Raw genomic sequence first — 20,659 nt, forward strand, 5'->3', positions numbered from 1 at the left:
ACATGTAAATCAGAAAACATTTAGCTTCATTTTTAGTTTCCTGGGCACTGTAGTTTTCACCAAATTCTGGAGGAAATTGTGCAATTTGTTGGGGACTATTTTTCAGCTGTGGATTAATACACATTGCACGTGCTAATGAGAATTTACAGCGTGGTGTACGGCTGAGTCAATATAAAGTGTGTGTTCATGATAATAAAAAAAAAACATGTCACACAGTGTAACGTGTAGCTCACTGATGTGAGTTTCATCTTTTTTTAGTCAACAGTGGGAGCTGGTAGAATCCGTTCACTGGAATTTGTTCACCAAATTAAAAATATAGAATATTGTCAGGTCAGGCAGTTAAAATAATGTGTTCAAATTAAGTAAAAGATCATGCTCATGGTTAAATAATGAAGACGTCAATGCTTTCTACTACACAAGACTGCAAATAAACCCAGGTGGCTGCTTATGCGCCCACTGACACCTTACATTTACTCACTCTTACACTACATACTCTAAGTGTCACACTGCTTTCTGCATTGCCACTGAAAGTTTCCATTGAACACAAGTTACAAGCTCTCCCAGACTTCCGCTGGGTACCAGTATGGGAATGAACAAAACAGTAATTTAGGGCAGCCCAACAAAGATGGTAATGTATAATAATTGCAGTTGGATTTGAACTACGTCTGCACTGGTACTTTGAGACAATATTCATCAGGTAAATCAAATAAAGATAGATGATGATAGGGCCAAAATCCAATGCACACATGGTCGCCACCTCAATTTCGGGGCCTTGTCTCACTGTGGACAGTATGCAGGATAAACAAGTAGTCGATCAGACAGAGAAAGTGAGAGGCACCATCATCTCACACATACCGAGTCCTCATTGAACCGTGGCCAAACAGGTATGTGGCGTTCTGTTGTACAACTGTCACTGTCACTCGGTTTCCCCCTTCATACTTCCCACCATCCACACACAAAAAGCAGAGATCCCCTTTGCTGCTGTCTTCTTTCCTTTGCTGTCTGGAATTTTGCACATTCCCTCAAACATCTGCCCCTTTTCACCAACTCCGTTCTCCTCGTCTCGCTATCCATATTTCCAGCTATTTCTTATTTTCCATTCCCTCGTCCCTGCAGCTTGCCGTCTGTCTTTGTCATTCACTCCTCCTCAGAGCTGCCTGACTCGCTCTGTGATATATGAGCCTCAGGAGGCGTTTGGGCCTTTCAGTGTGCTGCTGCGTCCTGTGTTGTTCTGTTCTAGCGTGGGCCATTGTTAAGAAAAGTACACAGCAAAAATACAAAACAAAAACAAAACAAACCCAGGCACAAACATAGTGAAATCACGACTGTACACATTTATTTAGAGATGCAAAAGGGACAAGAAATGACAGAAATTGCTCTCTAGAATGTGTTTGGGTTTGTTTACATAACCTTTTGACTGACACATAATATTCTTCTCTGAAGTGTGGAGACATATTGATTGTGAGGATATGATCAGTATGGTTAGTTGATATGATTACATCACTGTACAGAGCTATATATGCACAGTATGTATTGGCTGGTTTTAATGGTACATATCCCCAGTGTTGGTACAGCGGCACCATCTAGTGGACACAAAGCTTTACTAAATTATCTGTCTAAAACAAGAATAATCAAGACACAAAACAGTTTAAAATAAAATAAAATAAGTTGTAAAAATGAAGAAAATTCGTATAAATATACTGGAGACATTCATGATTGGAACAGTGTTCTAATTCACAGGAATTTACATACAATTAAAAGCAAATATTTTCTTTCATTTAATCACATGGATTGCTCTGGTTCCTGATTTTTCCACTTTGTTTCAATGTTTTTTTCATTTCAGTCAAAAGTGAAAGCTTCCAGTATTTGGTGTATTTAGATATTTGTTGTTAGCATTTATTCGTATGTTGACCACTGGTGTTGGAACAATACTTAAAAAAGTCCTATTACTTTAAAACTTAATGAAATAAAATTAAATGTGGAATGTTCTTTTTTTGCCCATTTAACTTGCATTATAGTTATTCAGAAACTTAGATATACCACCAATGTCCCCTTAAAGTTCTGATTCTCTTGTTGATTCTCTTCTTTTTGAATGTAAATTTTCAACCAGTTATGTTTAGAGATGTTTTGAAAAGCCTTAATTGTAATTATTGCAGTAGAATGTGTAATTTAGGTCCTTATATTATGAAAAACAAATCACACTATTTACATGTATCTTTAATAGATTGTGGTTTTGATTGTAGACATCAAATGTTGAAAATGACCCGGTGTCATTCTGTTGCTCAGTCAGTGAGTCAGTGGGGTTTTCCACAGACCACTAACCCCCAGACAGACACCATGAGGCAGAGTAAGTGTTGATCCAGTATTCCTCGCTAGACTTTAATCTCAGAGGACTTTTGTTTAGCCAGGTAGATAAATAGGAACGGGAGTGAAGAGGCACTTGTTTACAGTTTGGGAAACAAAGTGCTAACAGACCAAACAGCATGTGGATGTTGCCTGCTGTCAGACAAACAAACCTGACTCAACAAAAATGAGTCAATATTTTAACGTCTGGTAAAGGTCCAGTGTGTAGGATTTAGTGGTATCAAGCGGTATAGTTACAGGTCGCAGCTCTGTTTCATCCTCCCCTTCCAAACATGCCCCTAACTAGAGCCAGTGTTTGGAAACAGTCTGTCCCTTCTGGGCTACTGTAGAAACATGGTGGTTCAACGACTCCATTGAAGGCACCCTTCAGCTTCTGTAGATATAAACGGCTCATTCTAAGGTAACAGAAACATAATGATATCCTAATATTTCATACTAATGAAAACATAGCTATGACTATTATTTTCGGCCAATAGATCCTTCTAAATGTTACACACTGGACCTTTAATGAGAAAAGGATCAAAACTGACAAACCATTGCTCTGTCACAAATTAAATCATCACAGATTCTCAACATTTACCATCTTATCACACACACACACACACACACACACACACACACACACACACACACACACACACACACACACACACACACACACACACACACACATACTGCCATGGCTTAGCCATATTCTGCAATTTATGCCTGTTGCCCACATCTTGATCTACAGACAGACTATTCTACAACTAGGTAACCTCACTGAAATCTTCACCTTATTTTGTATATTACTGAGTTTCTGGAGGCTTCTTGATCTCATCTTCCTCCTCCACCTGAGTGTCTGGGTTGTCTCCCTCTGCACTGCCAGGCTCCTGCGTCTGTCCACCCCACCACAGTTTACAGTAGGTGTTGAGCCGCTCCAGGATGTCCATGGAGTGATTGATAAGCAGGGCCAGCCAGGCCAAGCCGAAGAAGATCCACGAGGCCATGAGGACGCTGTACCAATCTGGGTATTCTCTGTCCGGATTATTATCTGGAATGGAGAGATTCAGTTAATACAAAGCAAAGTGTACTGTGTTGATAAAAAGCTAACAAATAAAAACATGAAAAGTAAAAGTAAATGGTCACTCAGGATCACAACGTGACAATCAGCCCTGCAGTGTGTTTCATGGGGGAGATGACAACTGCGCTGTACCTGCCACAAAGTCTCCAAAGCCAATGGTGCTGAGGGTGATGAAGCAGAAGTAGATGGCCTGGGAGTAGGTCCAGCCCTCATGCTGTTGGAACACAATCATGGGCACAACAAAGAAGAGAACTGCTCCTGACAGGTAGGACACCAGGTGGACAAAAAAGCGGGTACACGTCTGCAGTGGGATGTGGGAGGGAGAAGTGAGTCAACAAAACTTAAATGGCTCAAATCATTCCTGTCTACAAAAAAGAAAACACTTTTTGGAAAACTATACTGGACCAATTTTTTCCCCAAGGGAAGATATGCCAGGAATAACAAGTGTTTCCAAATGCAACTTTTATACTACTGAAAATAGCCATGAGAATTGTTAACAGAGCAGATACCTATTATCATGAACCAACTTACATACATATACATACATACTTATACATACATATTTATAAACTAACATGCTCTCAGATTTAGAGATTTGGTGGACTTCCAAATGGCACAATTAATGTATAAAGTGAAAAAATTAGATGCTTCCTAAGTGCGCCAGTATGAACTAAGAATAATTTGCATGTTTAGAAAAACAAAGGTTGGAACAAATGCAAATCAACAATGTCTAACAGTTAAATTAGTTCATTTGTGGAACAGTTTTGAAAAGGAAATGAAAATGTGTAATACACTAAACAGATAAAAAAGTATCAATATTTAAAATGGAGGAAGGAACACTATTGTGTATATTCATTTTTGTTTGGGACTTTTGGGTCTATATAATAATACATAATGTAAAAATACATATTTTTAGGATCTGTACATAATGACTGTAAAGCTAAGGCTTTAGCCTTCAGGGTCAGTATAATGTCTTTGATTGTATTTATTTATTTACATGTGTTTTTGAGTTGTAAACTAACTAACTTTAGGGTTCCAAAGAATAATTTTGTTGCTTGAAAACCCTCTGGAGTGTACTTAATTATTAGACTAAGTACTAACAGATCTCCTCACCCTTCGCCCGGTCTTTCCCTCGATGAAGTCAGAGATGTTCCTCTCAATAACAAGCATGTACTTGCCCACCCTGTTGAGCACCACCAAGTTGAGCGGGATGCCAAACAGAGCAAAGAACACGCAGAAGATCTGGCCAGCAGTAGAGCTGGGACTCATGTTCCCATAACCTGTGAAACTGTAAGCTGTTAGTATCTCATCTCACTGAGCTGGAAGGAGAGAAAGAACTGTTATTTTCTGATTCAATTGTTCAATCAGTTTATAAGTATAAGTTTAATTCATTCTTCATTACAGCCACAAAATATTCACATTTGAGAAGCTGAAATCAGAGAATTTGGACATCCTTAATAAATGACTCAAAAAGACTGATTATCAAAATAGTCGACAACTAATCAATTAATGGACTAATCGTTGCAGCTCTAAAATTAAATAAACTAAAGAGTAGCTTTGGCAAAGTGGGAAATTCATTTTAAAAAAGCTCACCCACTGCTCAGAAATCTTCAAAAACACATCTCTGTATGAAATAGTAATTTCCCACATTAAATGAAATGAAAGGCTTATTCATACTGACAGGAATACAATAATGGTTGTAATCTGTGGGCTCTAAAATTGGTCAATATATTGAATATTTGAACACAATGATAAGTACTGATTCAGTTATTCCAACACAACATTACAACTCAGGTCACTGAGCAGATTAAAAGCCTGATAGTATTGTGTTGAATAGGACTGTTGTGGGGCATGAACAGAAATCTGCTGGGTTTCATCCAGTGATGTCTAACCTATAGTTGTGACCACAGTGGCAGCAAACACAGATGAGCTGGTGAACTTCCAGAAGCCATCCGTGGTATAGTTGCCCTTCAAACTTAGGCCGGCCTTGGATGCATCGTAAACAACCTGAAACACAGATAATAATTAGAAACTGGGCACAAATGGACTTGGGTCAGACTTTATTACTCACAGTTGTGTAACTCCTGTACGTGGTGATCTGGACATCTTGAGGCCTTTTAGGTCTTTACATGTTATATATATATATATATATGAGATTTAAAACATTAATTCAGCAGAAAACTATTTGCTCTGTAAAGATATAGTGGAGTCATGGTGTCCTGAGCAGAGAATGACGTCACACTTTGCCTGTGTTGCTATCGCAGCCACTTTGTGATTTGTTTACAAAGCCGGGCTGGCTGTGTGAGTCCCACTGTATACAACTGAGGAGAGCGACTGAAACTGCTGTTTTTGTCTCTGTAGGGATCATTTTCTTGATGTTGTCCAGCACTTTTAGGGGACGTACTTTGATGGGTGCATTTGTCCCCAGGGATTAGCTTAGATAGCAGCTTGTTTCACACTTGTTATTTTCACACCTAACCCGGTGAATTAAGGGTTTATTTTGAGCATACAAGCGTTGGTGATTGTGGGGACAGTGGAAATACTAACAAAGACAGTTTTTGGGGAGTTTTATTTAGTTTGTCCAGAAGATACTTTATATATTACCCTCAAGTTTATCAGTTATGATGCAATACTTCTCAATCCCAAATTGGTTTATTACTGTAAGTGTTGCCCAATTTTATAGGGCAGGAAATGTATTCATGTCAGTTTCAACACAATGCAATCTCAAACTCTATCACTTAGCAAGAAGCTGGTGTTTTTCACACTGCCAATAACAACAACATAACATAACCTGCTTTTCCAAAGAATTCATTTCAAAATCTAAAACAAAGATCTTCTTCCAAGAAGAAGGAGATTGCACAACTTTGCTGCTGTGATAATCAAGTCAGGGCAAGACACACACAGGCAGTGTACAATGTGCGGTGCTGAAGGAAGCTGGTGTTTGCATGAAGTCGTCTCGCTGCCAAATAAACACGACAACAAGATTTCAAACAGGGCTGATTTGGTTATTGTTCTTGTATTGCTTAATGGTGCCACTATTGTAGTTGATTACTTGAGTTATTGGAAGTGAAGGTAAAAAATAGCAAGCATGTAGTGGCAAAATATTAGTCTAACGTATTTTTATTCAACAAAAGTGGTTGTCTTGGCCACTAAGGAATATTGAAACAGTGAAAATGTATCAACTGTATGCTAGTTGGAAAGAGTACTGAAATACATTTTGTGAAAACAGAGGACAGCACTGATTTGTGTGTATAAAAGGAGTAGGGTTGTGGTCCAGATGAAAATTCAGTGGTCTCTCTCTTAAACCCACAGCCTGACATATATCAAACAACAATGCAGATGATGGTACCATCAGATATCAGATATTAGCTCATATTTGCTGTTTAGAATGTCCCTGGTAAAAGGAAATGTGTTCCATCGTCCATTAACCATATGGCTTGTATTGCTGTTTTAAAACATTTCCCATGTCTCCATGTCTCACCTGAGCCACTGCCTCCAAGCCCTCTTGGTTCAGACAGGTGTACTTCGTAAGCAGGGCCTTTTTGTGCAACAGTAAACTACTGATGTCCTTCTGTCCGAGTTCTCCCTCCAACTTCCAGAAGACCACCCCTCCGATCAGCACGTAGGTCACATAAACCAACCCGAGCATGAGGATGGAGGGCACCCGCGCCAAGCTGAGCATCTCCTTTATTTCCATTTTGGCTCCCTGGTAGAACTTTTGGATCCAGGCTAGCTCAGCGTCTCAACCTCTGCAGGACAACAAGGACTGAGTCTTGGCTTCTCGTCTTTCAGGCAAATGAACTGTTTCAATCACTCCAATGGCCTGTCATGCAAATCTAGAGGAATAGAATAAGAGCAGGGAGAGACGCCAGCAGAGGTTGGGCTGTAAGTAATGTCAGTGTGGGAGGTCAGATTTTGGAGGTGAGCTCATTGAGTCTGCCTTGTCATGCCAGGGGTCACATCAACATCAGCTGCAATAGTTTGTATGTGCACTCCACTAGTCCACAAAACACAGAGCTTCCACATTATATATCAGACTATATCAGTTTCAATTATTCAGCACAACAGATCTCATACTGACTGGTATAGCCATCTTCCTGTATTCAAGCTGCCTGTCTGGAATCAGTCCTGGATGCTCTCGGGTCACTTCACATCACCACCTTGATTAATGGGTTTGCTTAAGATAGCCCTCCATGCTCAATTCACCAGAGTTTACAATCAGTACACAAACGCAGATGTGGACTGGAAATGATCACACAAACACAGACACTTACACCGTGTAACATTAGAACATTCTAATAATGCAGTTGGGTAACATACAATAAACAGTAAACAAGAGTACAAAAACAGTTCATAGTTCAGCAATGTGAGGATGGAAAAACACTACAGGATTCCTACCTGAAGCACTACGGACAATACAATTAAACACACAGATCAATGTTTTCATATTGAGACCGTATTTATCACTGCTGAAAGTAAGTTTGGACTTATGGGAAAGATAACTTTACACTTTGAAGCATTTTTAAGATATAAGAGATTTCGGTATAGAGTAGATCCTTGATGGCTGAGCACACACAGCTCTAGAACATATCATTGGTCATGATGAATAATATGTTTTTTGGAGTAATATGATATAATTCAGAGGGTAGTATAGTGTTAGGGTACAATTCTATGTGATGTGACATTTTTGTTACATGTGTTTTTCTTGTTTTTCAGGCAGTTTTTCCTTGCCCCCGTCACCAAGGTCTTGCTCATGGTGGTACTGTTGGTCTCTGTAAATAATGTTATAAAGAGTTCGGTCTAGACCTGCTCTATTTGAAAAGTGTCCTGAGATAACTTCTGTTATGAATTGGCGCTATACAAATAAAATAATTGAAAATTGAATTGTTGTGCAAACATGAATAAAGCTAGTATTGAACTTGCCATCCATGCGTCATCTTTGTCTGCCTTTGTTATTGTGACACTACATTCTGCTCATTGTGTTTTCTCTCATGTACTCTGTATAGCAGCACAATTCAATTCCTGCTGCAGTTTGGTCTTCTTTTTGTTTCCATTTCAGTCATTTTCCCATCATGTCCTCCCATTTTTAACAGCTGATGGGATATTAAAAGAATTTCACAATTTAAAAAAAATGTAAATCATGTTTTGCAGAATAAAATCAAATGATCTTTTTAAAGAATAAACAATAAGGCCTGGTCTGTAATGGACTATTTCTACTCAGAGCATACATGTGATTAATCCCTTTCCAGTTGCTTTTAAAGGTGACTCTGTTACTACACTGAGTGTAGGAGTAAGTCACTTTATAAATGTGTGTTATTGCTCACATTCAGTGAAGACCTTTTGTACTCTCCAGTTGGCTCTTTAGAGAATTGGTAGTTGTAATTCTTGGAGAGTTTGATAAATAAGCCCTGGCTACTGTACTGACTCTTTGGCTTAACTGAGGTAGAATTGTCAAACAAAAACCTGTTATGTTTTTCCAGCCTACTGTGTAATATATTCAACCAATTCTCCACAACATAATTATAAAGTAAGGCATTTGAAGAAGGAATAAATATGCTGGGGCAAATATCTTACAAAAACAGTTGATAAAAAGCTGCTACATCTGTTTTCTTACTATGCATCATAATATGTACACAAAACAATCCCACTATTCTACCTAGTGAATATACATTTAGATAGTCCCATCTACTGTCCACTGTCAGATCTTCGACGTGTCTTCTAGTTTAATGGATGACACGTCCTCTTCTTCTTCTTGTTTCTTAAAGCCCGGATGAGTCAGGCCAATCGCATGCTCCATTATTCTGGCACCCATGTTGAGGATAAGAGCAAGCCAAGCCAGGGCAAAGATGATCCATATACCTGCCAGGCTGCGGTACAGAGAGATGTACTGCTTGCCGGGGTCAGTCCCTAGAAGGATCCACATTATCTTGTTAGTTTATCCCAGACAGAAACACTGGGACATTATGTAGATATGTAACACATTAATGAAACATGCATTAGATATTTTAAATTACAACACAGTAATTGTCTCAATGCATTAAAGGCCATTTTATCTAACACAGGTTACCGCTGTGGTCTTTCCACCACATTAGTGCTTGTTTGCTCGCTCTACTCACCCACCACATAATCTCCAAAACCAATGGTGCTAAGGGTAATGAAGGCGAAATAGAAGCCCTCGCCAAACGTCCAGCCTTCCACGTAACTGAACAGCAGGGGAGGGATGACCAAAAACAGCAGGCTGCCAGTGATGAGGAACAAGCTCACTGCCAGAGCCTCAACTGTTTGCTAGGAAACAAACACAGTAATCTTAGGTGAGATTCAGAGGTATTGGGCATGGCAAAGTAGCAATTGCCTTTTCTTGGTGTATCATAAAAGCAAAACTGACCATAAATCTGTCTAGAAACATATCTCAGATATTTTCAGTCAACAAAAATCAACAATTCCCTGGCTAACACGTCAGCACCTTGTGCGGAACTACCGAGACCATTCCCTTCTCCAGTCGCCCCAGGTGGATGGTGAGGCACTTCCCAAGCTGTTTGAGGAAGGCCAGGTTCAGTGGGATCCCACACAGCGCATAGAACACACAGAACACCTGACCGGACACAGTGCTGGGGGAGAGGTTGCCGTAGCCTGTGAACCAGAGCATGACTTGTCATCATCTTATCATATATCTTATTTTATCAAAGTTTTAAAAAATGCTAATGCAGTATGTAAAGATGCTGACCTATGGTTGTGACTACTGTGCCTGCAAAAAAGAAGGAGCTGCAGAAATCCCAGTTACTGGGGTTTGTTGAGTTGCCCGAGGGATTCACTCCCTTTTCCCAGGCATCCAAAATCACCTGCAAACACAAACTGATTCAAATCCAAGAATAAGGTCCCACTCAAGGAAATTGACCTATTTACCTCACTAATGCTTTTTTAATCACTTGGGTAAATATTTCAGATCATACACACAGACAACACACTTATTGATTTATTAGGTCAGGTTAACTGTAATAGCATTTATTGCTCTGTACCTAACCTCATCATAAAATTGATCTTCTAATTTCTCTGTCAATCAGTATTTGACAGTATATTTCACTCAGCCCTTTCCATCATTATATTTACTCAGTCATTAAAAACATGTATACAGCTAGAGGCCTTTTGTCAATCATCACTGACAGACCATGAGTTTTAGCCATTACCATTTTGAATATGAACAGAAGCTGACCTATTTGGTCTGATATGACAAAGTCCAGACCAAGAACTCTCCATCGCACTCATGAAACTTTAACTCCTCAAAGAACTGTGAAGAAAGTGAAGGAAAACCTGAACAAACTTCTCCAAGGCTGGCCCGTCCAGGCAGGTGTAGTTAGCCAAGAAATTCAACTTCTCCAGTTGGAAGTGGTTTCGGTTGTTGCTCTCAGCCTCTCGCTCCAGTATCTGGAAGATGGTGGCCCCAACCAGCAGGTATGTGAAGTGGGCCAGAACCAAAAGCACTGTCCAGCTCACTTTGACCCGGACCAACTGTAACCTCGCCATCAACCTCCTCCAGCACCGGAATGGACTCACACGCTGATGCTCAAACTCAGAAAATAGGTTAATCACTTCAGGGAGGACTAACAATCAGTGTTGATGAAACATGCAGATCTCATGAGTAGTTCCGCAAAGACAGCTTCCATTACTGCAGACTGTTCTCCAAAGTGAGACAAAAATCAAGAAAAGTTGATGTTTGGTAAAGCAGTAACTTAGGGTGACAGCTCTGACTGAATAATCATCCAAAGGTAAAATATCTCGACTCAATGCTCAGCTTCTGATTGGTCAGAGTACTATAGATGCTGGGTGTTGATTTATGGGTTGCTTAGGTAACGATCAAACTCCTCCTCTCCATTAGTGTGACATCTGGACACACACACACAGACTTTCAACTGTTTCCACTAATAAGGCAGCAGGGGCAGCATCTTGTCACCAGAACAAAAGTTAATATTTTACCTGATTGCTGTTGGTTGTTCAGGCACCCACAATTGTGGAGTGCTGATGCCAGAGCCTTTCAATAGCATTCTGCAATATGGGATCTAATTTAACAAGAAAATGGATTTCAACCACAAACTATTTTGATTCCTGAATTGACTTACTTTGCAGAAATTGCTGTTGAAATAATAATAATTGGTGCCAAAACTTGAGTCATGTCGTGGGAGATAAATTTACTTAAATTAAGTATGGACACTTTGAAATCTCACCAGGCTAAAAGCTCAACTTTTCTAACCCGTGGAAGTCTGCTGGAACAATCATCAGACATTTTCCCCACGTTCAGGAGCCAAGCATGTTTATGGTCCGATGGAGGGGAAGGAGATGACATTTTAGAGAGGTGCAGAGAGCACCACTTGATCGTGGGCCATAAAGCAAAGAGTTGAAAGAAGTCTCATGAGAGAAGCTAATGGAGTGCTACGGCTGCAGTGTTTGTATAGGATGTAAGAAAAGCATGCAGTATAGAGTAGATGTCACCAAACTGCAGCTATAATTATAGACATTTGTGTCCTAAAGTCACTGCTTCCCTGCCTGAAAAGAACTCTCATTTGGGGTAGAGTAAAAGTTCAGCAAGAACATAGTAAACAGTGGGATTTCTACGATGGCTACATAATGTGATGTGGATATTTTAGCAACAACTTTACTTAGGTGTGCAGAAAGTGCTGATGTGGGTCTTTCATGCAGTACCTCACTCATGTCTGTAAAACCATAAAACATTTTTGAATTCTTAGTGATTAAGAGGCATACATACATGTAAATAGATGGTAGAGTTTCATTTCTTACATTTTTTGGTTGAACTTTTTGTTTAAAGGTCCAGTGTGTAACATTTAGGAGGATCTATTGTCAGAAATGGAATATATTATTCATAAGTATGTTTTCATTAGTGTATGATCACCTTCTTAGAGTAAGTCATTTATATCTACAGCTGCCGCAGATTGTCTTTCATGGAAGCCACCATGTTCCTACAGTAGCCCACAACGGACAAATCAAACACTGGCTGTAGATAGGGCTGTTTTCATTTTGTGTTAATACTGATGAACTATGTAATTTAATATCATTAAATCAGCAAAATTAGAATTCAGACTTTGCTGAGTTTGTGCTGAAATAAAACTCCCACTATTGAAGGTAACACTATGATAGCTCTCTAAGCTAAGCTACTACTGCTATTTAGTTTGAGGTAGAAATGGAATATTTATGTAGTTTGTGTATTATGTGTGTATTTTGTTGATTAGAAAGAGTTTTAAGTACACCCATATCATGAAAGAATAACAGATAACACAACCTGACCAAGGAAGGCTTTTTCTCCAAGGCAAGTCTCCCTGGATGCAAATTGTGCAGCTGCTTGTCATGTGTCAACCAAATCAACGCAAAGCCATGCAAACAGGTTGTTCCAATGTTCACAGGTTTCCCTCTGTTTATGTAGGAGTGTAGAGATGGCTCTGAGATGAGTGGATGGATAGATTTTGATTATCAGCTGTTGTTGACAGATATAGTGAATGTTGGGAGCACTGGGAAAGTCAGATAAGACAATGGACTGTCTGAGCAATGGACCACTCTTCAGGTAGTGAGGAACTGTGTGTAAGTCATACAGGTTTCCTACAGAAAGACACAAAAGCACATATTCACACTTCAGGCCTGTTGTAGACCACTCATAACCTAAACTGTGAACTGGCTAGTCCAATGTTCAATTTAATCTGACTGATATTATCTACATTGAACTTTCACATTAAATGTTACTACAATTCCCTGTAATCTTCCACAAATGATCATTCAATTCAATGCTTACAAGTAAACTGCATGCAAAGAAATTCTCTTCAACCTATTTGAATTTCAAATACTGTATCTCAAGGAAGCCCTGTACAGACTGGAGGCCATTTAAGGGTGTTTCCCTTCCCTGCCTTCTGCCCAGTGCATGCTGGGATAGGCCCCATCTCTGTGTCCCTGAATAGCATAGGATAGATTGATTTTTCTTATATAATTTGCCTTCAGAATGTAACTAAGGGTGAATTTCCAGTTTTTCAGTATTGGTATATATCAATTATATTGTGGAATAGATCTGACTGCTGATGGCCTGTTTTTACAGTATCACTGATGACGCAATCTGAAGTTGTCCTTATAGCCGTCATGGCTGAAGTTCGTGAATAATCACTTATAGAGGTCCATTTTCCTGGGTCATTTTCCAGTTGACTTCCATAGGAAAATTTGCCACAGTAACCCCCATACTACAGGCGTCATTTGGAACAGACTAACTGTAAAAGAAGACCTACAAGAAAAAGATTTTGCATAAGTGATGATAAAGAAAACACCAATAGTCTATTTCATAGATCTCTTACTGAGTTTAAGTCTCAGCTTCCCACAGAATACAGAGCAGGCAGACAGGGTGTAATGATACTACAGTATGTGTTTGTCAGTGCTAATTACACGGGCAAAGTAAACAACTTAATACACTCATACATGTTAAGGCATCTTAGTTCTTTTGGTAGTTGAAATTGTGTCATCATTCAGCTTTAATTTTGATTAAATAGTTTGGATAAAAAACAAACTTTTTTTACAGAAATAATCAGGTAAATTGTACTGTACATATATTACATACTTTTTTTTAATTTATGTTTTTACAACATTTTACATAAAATGTGTTAAAGTCAGAATAAAAAGACACCAGACAGAAATACGAAATGCATCTATGATTGTGCCGGTCGACACTTCCTGTTATCATTTAAGAATTCATGACACATTCAAGTCAAACACATACTGGAGCCGACTGGTTTCCTATTGTGCGCTCCTTCCTCTGATATCTTGAGACAACATTTGTTCAGATCAAATAGCCGGCGCGGGCTGTGATTTACACCGCTGCCCATTATATCACTGGCATAATGAGTGTGTGTGTGTGTGTGTGTGTGTGTGTGTGCAGGTAAAAATCAGACAGGATGTGTGGCTTGTGTTTAGCAGAGGGGACATTTATGAGAAATCTGTGTGTTTTGGAACCAGATGAGATAACTGTCTTCACACATCTTTGCTGTCAGTCCATTTGTTCTCCCTAATGCATGTTTTTAGGATCATTCTATCACCTGACAGATGCCGATATCTTCAGGCCATGCATGCTTCATCAGAACTTTGTGTTGTTACTGAGGTGGACCTGAAATACATGAAAAACACAAGGTAGATCAGAGATCAAGTTGGAAGTATTTGATAAATAAGTAAATGCCCAAAAGTACTTCCCTTAGCCATCCAGAAATAAGACTTGGTCTTACAAACTCTTTTTTTTAGTAACAAAACCTGACATGATATGGCAGTGAAGGAAACAACCCCTGAACTACTGACTCTTTTTGCCAGGTTCCCTACATTTCCCAGCATGCATTAGAGGCTTAAAAGCTGTTTTGATAGGGGGGATAGCACCATACAGGGGTTACCAAACAACCAGGGAGAGGGGCTTTCCTGTCATAACACAGTCTCTATCCAGCTTAGTAGTGCCAAGGTAAAGAGGCATGAAATGAGTCGACATTGCCTAAAGTGGGGAAGGAAAACAAAGGTTGGAAAGAAAGAAAGAAAGAAAGAAAGAGAGAAAGAAAGAAGATTTCAGAAGGCAAACAACTGTTTTTTTACATTTTTCTGTCTGTCTCTGCTCTTTTGGCCATCTTTCTGTCTGTTCACATGACCTCAGCCATTCTGGATATCTAGTGGCAAGCCACAAGACAGCCAATTCCACTTTACTGTCTGCCAAAGTAAGCAGCTGAACAAGGGTCAAAGGAGAGGAAAGAGTGTGTGTGTGTGTGTGTGTGTGTGTGTGTGTGTGTGTGTGTGTGTGTGTGTGTGTGTGGAGAGAGAGAGAGAGAGAGAGAGAGAGTGTAACAGAGAGAAGAACCACGTAAGAGCAAAAGATGAGTGGCTGTAGAGCTGTAGAGAAAACATGAAGCTGCTAAGGGGTGACTGTTTTGTGAGACCTGTTTGTGTGAAAATCAGTGTCAGAATTATGTGATCATTTAGACATCGCCTACCCATCATGCTCTACTGTAAGAAAGAGCAAAAATCTGAAATAATTTTCAGCTTATAACTGATATTGTTGAATTGAACAGGTAACAGTGTGAGGGATACAAATTAAAAATACAACTCAAAACAGGACATTTGTGGTTATATAAACTTGCTGTACAGTGAATTGTTGTAATCACACCACCAGAGGGCAGCGTTGTTCGCAAAATGCATATTGTGTGAAAGCTTTGTGTGTGTGTGTGTGTGTGTGTGTGTTTGTTTTACCTGTCCTGTTCAGGAGGTTTTGCCTGGCTCTGACAAAGGCCTGGATGTCAGCATCAGCCTGCTGGTCTCCAGTCAGGGGAATAGAGGAGGATGAGAGCTTTGTGGTGGACAGGGCCCTGAAATGTACATATGTTTAATGTAGTCTGATAATACCAGTGTAAATTCTTCAGTTTCTGTAACACAAAGTAGTTTATATTACTCTAACTTTATAGCAAATCCTTTTCTTTTATGTATGTGAGGAGGGGGACTGCTGTAAACTGTTTCAACTGTTCTTGTTTCAAAAGCTTAAAGGAAACTGTAACAGGTAACAGCTCCTCATATCATGAAGCCTCTGTATGAAACAATAGTATCTCTGTCCTACAAGTGGTTGCTGGAGACGACCAAAAGCATATATGTTATGCACTGAGTGTTTTACTGTGGTTGTAAAAAGGTAGTTTCAGCAGCAGCGTTCGAGCGAGACCCCAGGTCTTTGATTCGTAATAGAGTTTGGAGACATTACTTTACAGAGGAAATAAAAATGTATGGCTGGTGTTCATAAGAGGAGAGAAAACACTGCACAGCTATAAAATCTACAGGTCCACACTGTATGTATAGATTGAAGAGCTACTGCAAACATGTGGATACAGTATACTACTGTACTGTTTGCATTTGTGCGTACACTTGAAAAATGTACACATTAGACTGGTTACAAATACTGTAATTGTAAATGACATGTAATTTCTTATAGTCAGAAATCAGTGCTTCTTCTTGTTCCTACAGTGTGCTGTTTGAATGCTGTATGTGCAGGGTTTGACTCTAGAAGGATGTTTTCACATTCATCTAGTGAAAGTGGAAAGTCAGTCCTGGTCCAGTATGCAACTTGTACAGTGTGATGTAGAAGCTTGAAGCCACCAGTGCCCATCCACTGAGAATGGACTTTACAGTGAAGGAGAAGACATCTTGTGTCCAACAGGAAACACTTTATGAACAACATTTGTATATTCACAGATTCTGGAAGTGTTAATGAGGTAGAGGAGGTAGATGTATTTTGAAGGATTTAAATGTGGAATTTATACTTTTTTGTGAAAAATAAAAAAAACATATCAGACACACATTATTGTTCCAAGCAGACTATTTGTATATATGTCTTAATACATGAATGGAGGGAATCTAAGTGATGTGAAGTGAAATAATGTGAAACTATGTATTTCTGAACTGCAAATCCTAATCACATGGGTTTTCCATGGCACGTTGAATCATTTCATTAAAAAACAAATCTGCTGTTTTCAAAGCCATCCATTCATTTCCAACATGCCTAGCCAGTCTTCCATATACCTCCATTCAGATGAAGGCGCAAAGTCAGTCGCCCTCCTATCCAGGGACTCATCATGCCATGCTGGGACAGCTGTTAAAGGAGGTACACTTTTGGGGAGGAAGCTTCTGAAATTCACAGAAACGTACAATTTTATGAGGACAAAGTGAGATGTGCAGTGTACTTACTCTACAGGAAACAAATGAGAGATTCAGTTAAGCTAGGGCTGACCTGAGATCTTGAACGGAGAAGGTGGAAGAGTTTAGATTTGGGTCTGGGCCTAGTGGAGGGTCTCTCACAGTACTGCTCAGACCAGGTGCCCTGTTTAACAAGTCAGGACAGCATTTCATAAAGACTGTTACACCATAATCCCACAGATTATTCACAGCTTGATCCCTAGGTACAACACAGTAAAATGTTCCTCATATGTTGGGTGTTCAGTAGATACTCACTGTATCTCTCTGGTGTCTGCACTCATTGTCATTCTCCCCTTGTTTCTCAGAATCACCACTGATATATACTTGTTTTAACCACAAGAGGGAGCAACAACGCAAAGTAGATTGCACTCTAGCATTTTCTGCAACGTTCACCCACTCAAGTTTAAGACTTGTTAAGACCTTTTTAATAGCACATAGAATGCAATTAAATAAGAATGACAATAATCATTAATTTTAGCACTTTCCAGCAGTAAAGACCAATAATTCCTGATGATATAATGAATTAAATGAATGCAACCTGGACCCAGATAAGTGGCAGAAAATGGATAGATGAATTTGTTTCCTAGCCTGTAGCAAGCAGTAGTGACAGTGTTTGCTACAGGTTTGATGGTGATAACAGAAACTTCACAAAAAAGGAGTAAACAGCCTCCTGCATGATAATCAACTGTCACAACAATCCAATATTTAGCTTATAGGTGTGAAATGTCTCCTGACAGCCGATTTAAAACATTACTGCAACACACATCAGGCAAGAGAAAATATTTAAGACTTTCAGAAATAAAATGGAAGACTTTTTAAAACCTCCTAAGCTAGAACACATGCTGTGATGTGCAGAGAGCCCGGTGCAGTCTGAGTAATGATGATGTCTTCACACAGCCTGGACAAATATTGCGGTCGTAGTTTCTGTGAATGTGACACAATATTTGTGTCATCCAAACATTTGTCATGGCAGACTTGTGGCAGACACCAAATGTCAAACACCACCTGTATGATATCTAAATGGCCAATTATAATGTGATAAACCACTTCCTCTACTAACAAACAAACAAACACTAAGACATTACCTATCTATATTTGTTCAATATTTGTTTGGAAACAAGCACTGAGGAGCTGCATGTTGTTGGCAGTAATCAAGTGCTGTTCAAGCACAGATGGTGAGAGGGTAAAAATAACAATGAATTGAGTGGAAATGAGTCAGTGAGGGGAAGTTGTTTCCCCTTGCTGCTTTCTGTATGTAATCGGCTCAGTAGACTCAAAATGAATACATAATGACCACTGCATCTAAAAGTAATCAGGCAATCTGCTGGACAGACGGAAGGACAAAAAAAGGAGTCACTCAGCTTTTATCACTCACAGAGAATGTGTCTCACCCAAATCCTGGAGTGCCAGGTGAAGATGGCTGCAAGGTTCCACTCGGAGACCCTGCGCGACATCTGGTTGCTGCCTCTGACTCAGATTCCTAGTCACAATCATAGAGAAATTATTGAAATATTCCAGGAACACAATTCCATGGTGATAATGCTGATGACAGTTAAACACAATGTGGCTGTATGTAGCCAGAGGAAACAGAACACCTCAGGTATTCCATGTCCTCTAGCTCCATCATACCTCTGACTCAAAGTTTAACCAACTGCATGTGTACCGTTTTCCAACAATAAATGCTTGAACAAAGCTGTTGGATATCAGTATACTGGCAAGGAAAACTGCCTGCTTCCTGCTTGGAAAACCAAAACTGCACATGTAAGGCCTGTCTGTCCGACTTCCTCTTCTTTCCATTTGTCATTCGGTGATAAATTCCCAAACCTTGCTCATATGTGAGCGAGATATCGTTCTCCATTCATAAGATCAAAACCAAAGAGCAGAAGCCAGCGGTGTCTGCTGGTCAGATGTTCTGCTTAACATCTTCTTTGTGGTCAGTTTCCGAAATGTGCACAACAGCCATCAAGGCCAGGCAGAGTGTGTGAGATCAGACAGTTTTCTGTTAAATCATTGTTATTCATCATGTGGGAATATTTAACTCATCCTTCTATCCCAGCTTTTGCAAACATTGTCTTTCCACTATACTGTACAAGTCTCTTAAGTATATAGGCACGCACACAAAATTATTATTGAGGACTGAAATAAACACTGACTCACTTCTCATCCCCCACTGTGTTGTTGGGAAACCTCATGAACATGTTGTCCTTGTTAAGACTCTAACTGCTGAGACTATGTACTGATGCTGTTGCTGTCTTGCCTCTAAGCTGCTCTCCAGGCTCTTGTTTGGGTCACATGGAACACTTTAAAAATGTGTTTCCGTGAATTTGCCTCCTACATATCGTCCCACCAGGGCCCATTCAGCATGATGCAGAACAGAGGCTGCAAGGGTCACACCAGTGCCATAAAAGCCTCCAAAGTCAGAGGTACACATGCATTTCAGCTTGCACGCACACACTTAACAGAGGCCAATATTCAAAAAACTCACCAAAGAAAAATAAGCATGGAGACAAAAAACAAACAAACAGACAAGCCTTTCTATCTAACGTCACAAACATACCTATGGCACATTATTATGCTTACAGAGGCTTTATGTGGTGCTGTCACACAGATAAATAAATAGGTGGAGAAAAGTAAGGTCAGTCACCTGCACACTGGAAGCCTCCTCCTGGCTCCACCACTTATGGAAGTCCTTCTGGAGCTTGACCTTTGCCCTCTCCAACAACAGCTGCAGGTGCTCAATCTCCGTCCTTAATGCTTTCAGGCAGCCAATGGTACTCTTGTAACTGACGGGACATATTATCAGTGCCAAATTCCTCTTTTGTCCACATTACACAGCATCTGCTGTGTCTAATCAATCTGAGCAGGGTCTTGGGAGAAACTATGAAAACATTTGGTATAGTAATACATCAAAATGCACTTTTACCACACTCACGCCTTTTTTTCATGCTCAATGTGCTTGCACAGGTTTTCTTCCACTGGGTCGACCTCTTCTTCGGCCTCTGTGTGATTCCCCATTACACCTATGGTAGGTTTAGACATGCAGAAGGCATAGCAAATGTTATAAAGGACCATTGTGTAGGATTTAGTGGCATCTAGCTGTGAAGTTACAGATTGCATTGAACTGAATACCAATCGACTTACAAGCAAGTAGGAGAAACTACAGAGGCTGCAAAACTCACAAAAGGCACTATCTAGAGCCAGTGTTTGGTTTGTCTGTTCTGGGCTACTGTAGAAACACGGCGGGTTCAACATAGCAACGAAAACACAACGATTTTTATTTTCAGTGATTATACACTAAAGAAAACATACCTATGAATATTATATTCCATTTCTGCCAATAGATAAAAGTTAAACATGTGGAAATACTGTAGATCTAGAAGGGTCTCAATCTAGCCACATTTAAGTACTACAAGAAAGGACAATATTCTGAAAATATTTCCATTTCTAACATCATACTTAACAAAAACAATGCAAACAGCAGTTTCT

General features: G+C 39.7%; 3 protein-coding genes across 7 annotated transcripts in view; all 3 read right to left on the reverse strand.

Annotated features, from left to right (window-relative positions):
• Positions 1-1,311: 1,311 nt before the first annotated feature.
• The window catches only part of LOC127359611 (potassium channel subfamily K member 17-like), a 43,737-nt gene continuing 24,389 nt past the window's right edge, over positions 1,312-20,659 (reverse strand). The window contains exons 2-6 of the mRNA XM_051393569.1: positions 6,909-8,233; positions 5,320-5,434; positions 4,541-4,707; positions 3,560-3,728; positions 1,312-3,397 (exon numbers count right to left, since the gene is read on the reverse strand). Of these exons, the coding sequence (XP_051249529.1) occupies positions 3,153-3,397; positions 3,560-3,728; positions 4,541-4,707; positions 5,320-5,434; positions 6,909-7,124 (912 nt within the window). The 5' untranslated portion in view covers positions 7,125-8,233 and the 3' untranslated portion in view covers positions 1,312-3,152. The remainder of the gene's footprint in view (positions 3,398-3,559; positions 3,729-4,540; positions 4,708-5,319; positions 5,435-6,908; positions 8,234-20,659) is intronic.
• LOC127359614 (potassium channel subfamily K member 16-like) lies at positions 7,708-12,776 on the reverse strand. Of its 2 annotated transcripts, none has more exons than XM_051393581.1 (5): positions 10,736-12,776; positions 10,152-10,266; positions 9,891-10,057; positions 9,544-9,712; positions 7,708-9,334 (listed from the first exon to the last, which is right to left on the reverse strand). In XM_051393581.1, the coding sequence occupies exons 1-5, from the start codon at positions 10,946-10,948 to the stop codon at positions 9,126-9,128; spliced, it is 873 nt and encodes a 290-aa protein (XP_051249541.1). In that variant the 5' UTR covers positions 10,949-12,776; the 3' UTR covers positions 7,708-9,125. The 2 variants fall into 2 exon arrangements, with proteins under 2 accessions (XP_051249541.1, XP_051249550.1); XM_051393590.1 differs by having other exon boundaries at positions 9,124-9,334; positions 9,548-9,712.
• Positions 12,923-20,659, reverse strand: part of kif6 (kinesin family member 6) — a 59,180-nt gene continuing 51,443 nt past the window's right edge. For 2 of the 4 annotated variants that reach the window (XM_051393432.1, XM_051393455.1), the window contains 7 exons: positions 20,106-20,193; positions 19,818-19,956; positions 18,565-18,653; positions 17,208-17,297; positions 17,000-17,104; positions 15,686-15,801; positions 13,751-14,570 (listed from right to left, as the gene is read on the reverse strand). In XM_051393432.1, coding sequence (XP_051249392.1) covers positions 14,557-14,570; positions 15,686-15,801; positions 17,000-17,104; positions 17,208-17,297; positions 18,565-18,653; positions 19,818-19,956; positions 20,106-20,193 — 641 coding nt within the window. In that variant the 3' untranslated portion in view covers positions 13,751-14,556. Of the gene's footprint in view, positions 13,031-13,750; positions 14,571-15,685; positions 15,802-16,999; positions 17,105-17,207; positions 17,298-18,548; positions 18,654-19,817; positions 19,957-20,105; positions 20,194-20,659 lie in introns of those variants that run through there. The other 2 variants (XR_007882644.1, XM_051393446.1) reach the window with 2 other exon arrangements.

The sequence above is a fragment of the Dicentrarchus labrax genome, unplaced genomic scaffold, assembly GCF_905237075.1.
Source record: "Dicentrarchus labrax unplaced genomic scaffold, dlabrax2021, whole genome shotgun sequence".
Taxonomy (NCBI): Eukaryota; Metazoa; Chordata; class Actinopteri; family Moronidae; genus Dicentrarchus; species Dicentrarchus labrax.

Excerpts from the sequence above, each read along its gene's own strand:
- LOC127359614 (XM_051393581.1), bottom strand. The coding sequence starts at position 10,948 with ATGGCGAGGTTACAGTTGGTCCGGGTCAAAGTGAGCTGGACAGTGCTT. Across the intron at positions 10,058-10,151 it reads CACAGTAGTCACAACCATAG|GCTACGGCAACCTCTCCCCC; the intron begins GTCAGCATCTTT and ends TCTGGTTCACAG. Across the intron at positions 9,713-9,890 it reads TCTCGGTAGTTCCGCACAAG|CAAACAGTTGAGGCTCTGGC; the intron begins GTGCTGACGTGT and ends TTTGTTTCCTAG.